Source organism: Anarrhichthys ocellatus, unplaced genomic scaffold (genome assembly GCF_004355925.1).
Source record: "Anarrhichthys ocellatus isolate YVR2014 unplaced genomic scaffold, GSC_Weel_1.0 scaffold8497, whole genome shotgun sequence".
NCBI classification, from domain to species: domain Eukaryota; kingdom Metazoa; phylum Chordata; class Actinopteri; order Perciformes; family Anarhichadidae; genus Anarrhichthys; species Anarrhichthys ocellatus.
In genome coordinates, this window is record NW_022288471.1 from 1 (window position 1) to 1,731 (window position 1,731).

Here is a 1,731-nt window from a genome sequence, read left to right on the forward strand (position 1 = left end):
TGTGTATATATGTGTGTATATATGTGTGTATATATGTGTGTATATATATGTGTGTGTGTGTATGAGTGTATGTGTATATATGTATGTGTGTATATGTGTATATATGTATGTGTGTATATGTGTATGTGTGTATGTGTGTATATATGTATGTGTGTGTGTGTGTGTGTATATATGTGTATGTGTATGTATGTGTATGTGTATATATGTGTGTGTATATGTGTATATATGTGTGTGTGTGCGTGTGTTTATATGTGTGTGTATATATGTGTATGTATGTGTATGTATGTATGTATATATGTGTATGTATGTATGTATATATGTGTATGTATGTATGTATGTATATATGTGTGTGTATGTATGTGTATGTATGTATATATGTGTATGTATGTATATATGTGTGTGTATGTATGTGTATGTGTGTATATATGTGTATGTATATATATGTATGTGTGTGTATGTATATATGTGTATGTGTGTGTGTGTGTGTGTGTGTGTGTATATTAGTGTGTATGTATGTGTGTGTATATATATGTGTGTGTGTATGTATACACACACACATATACAATCAATCAATCAATCAGTTGCTGTGTTTTCCAGTTGTACCGCGATGCCACCGAGTGTCTGAATCTTCTATCCCAGCGACTCGGCTCACACAAGTTCTTCTTCGGGGACTCGTAAGTCATACGTTTGTATTGATAGTATCAGGCTTATCTCACAGGCCTTCTATGTATATTCCTGGAATCTATGTGAAGCTACAATATGTTAGAATATCTCTGTAAACGTGCTGTGACTCTGCAGGCCTTCGTCTCTGGACGCCTTCGTCTTCGGTCACCTGGCTCCCGTCCTGAAGTCCAAGCTGCCCAACGGGAAGCTGCAGCAGCATCTCAAGTCTCTGGACAACCTGAGCAACTTCTGCAGCAACATCCTGCTGCTCTACTTCCCCCTGGACGGCCGAGGTGTGACATCACCGGAATGACATCACACAAAAACAGACGACCTCATTGTTTTGAAACTGTGTTTCTTGGGACTCGTGTTTTCTTGCTGACGTGGATCTTTCCTCCATGTTTGTTTGTGTTTTTTCCACAGAGAGCTCCGGTCAGAAGACGTCGTCTCCGGCGCCGCCGTCGCAGCCGGACGGCGGCGACTTCGACCACGTCCCCAACAAACGCAGGAAGCAGGTGCTGTCGGCCATTGTGGCTCTGGGCGCCATGCTAAGCTACGCCCTGATGACCGGCATGGTGTCCATCCAGCAGGAGGCGCTGGAGGAGCCGCCGGACCAGGAGACGGTCGTCGGATCCCACGACGAGGACGAGGACGGCTGAGGAGAAGCAGCAAGGCATCATGGGACTTTATTTGGACGGAAGTAGAGATGTTATAGCAAAACAATAATTAGTTGTATCTCACTCTCAAGAGGGTTTACTGTCACCAAAGAAGTGTCTGTATTATTCAAATATAATAATCTTCACCAACACGTCCGGGAGCTCTTCGGTGGACAGGAAGTGGACGACGTTGGTTTGTGTACAGAAATAAATTAAAAGATGATTCTTTATGAGTTAGATTTACTTGTTGATTTTTTTTAACACCATGTTCTTTGAAGAAGAAACAGGAATTCTTTGTCCATAAAATTTAATTCATTTAACTTTTGTTTTGGTCTTTCCCCCATCCCTAAATGTCACATCGTGTGTGTGTGTGTGTGTGTGTGTGTGTGTGTGTATATATATATATATGTAT

General features: G+C 41.6%; 1 protein-coding gene across 1 annotated transcript; it reads left to right on the forward strand.

The window, feature by feature from the left end:
• The first annotated feature begins 512 nt into the window (after positions 1-512).
• LOC116380711 (metaxin-1-like) lies at positions 513-1,552 on the forward strand. Its single transcript, XM_031842599.1, has 3 exons — positions 513-674; positions 799-956; positions 1,087-1,552. Exons 1-3 carry the CDS (start codon positions 514-516, stop codon positions 1,320-1,322), a joined length of 555 nt encoding a protein of 184 aa, XP_031698459.1. The 5' UTR covers position 513; the 3' UTR covers positions 1,323-1,552.
• The last annotated feature ends 179 nt before the right edge of the window (positions 1,553-1,731 follow it).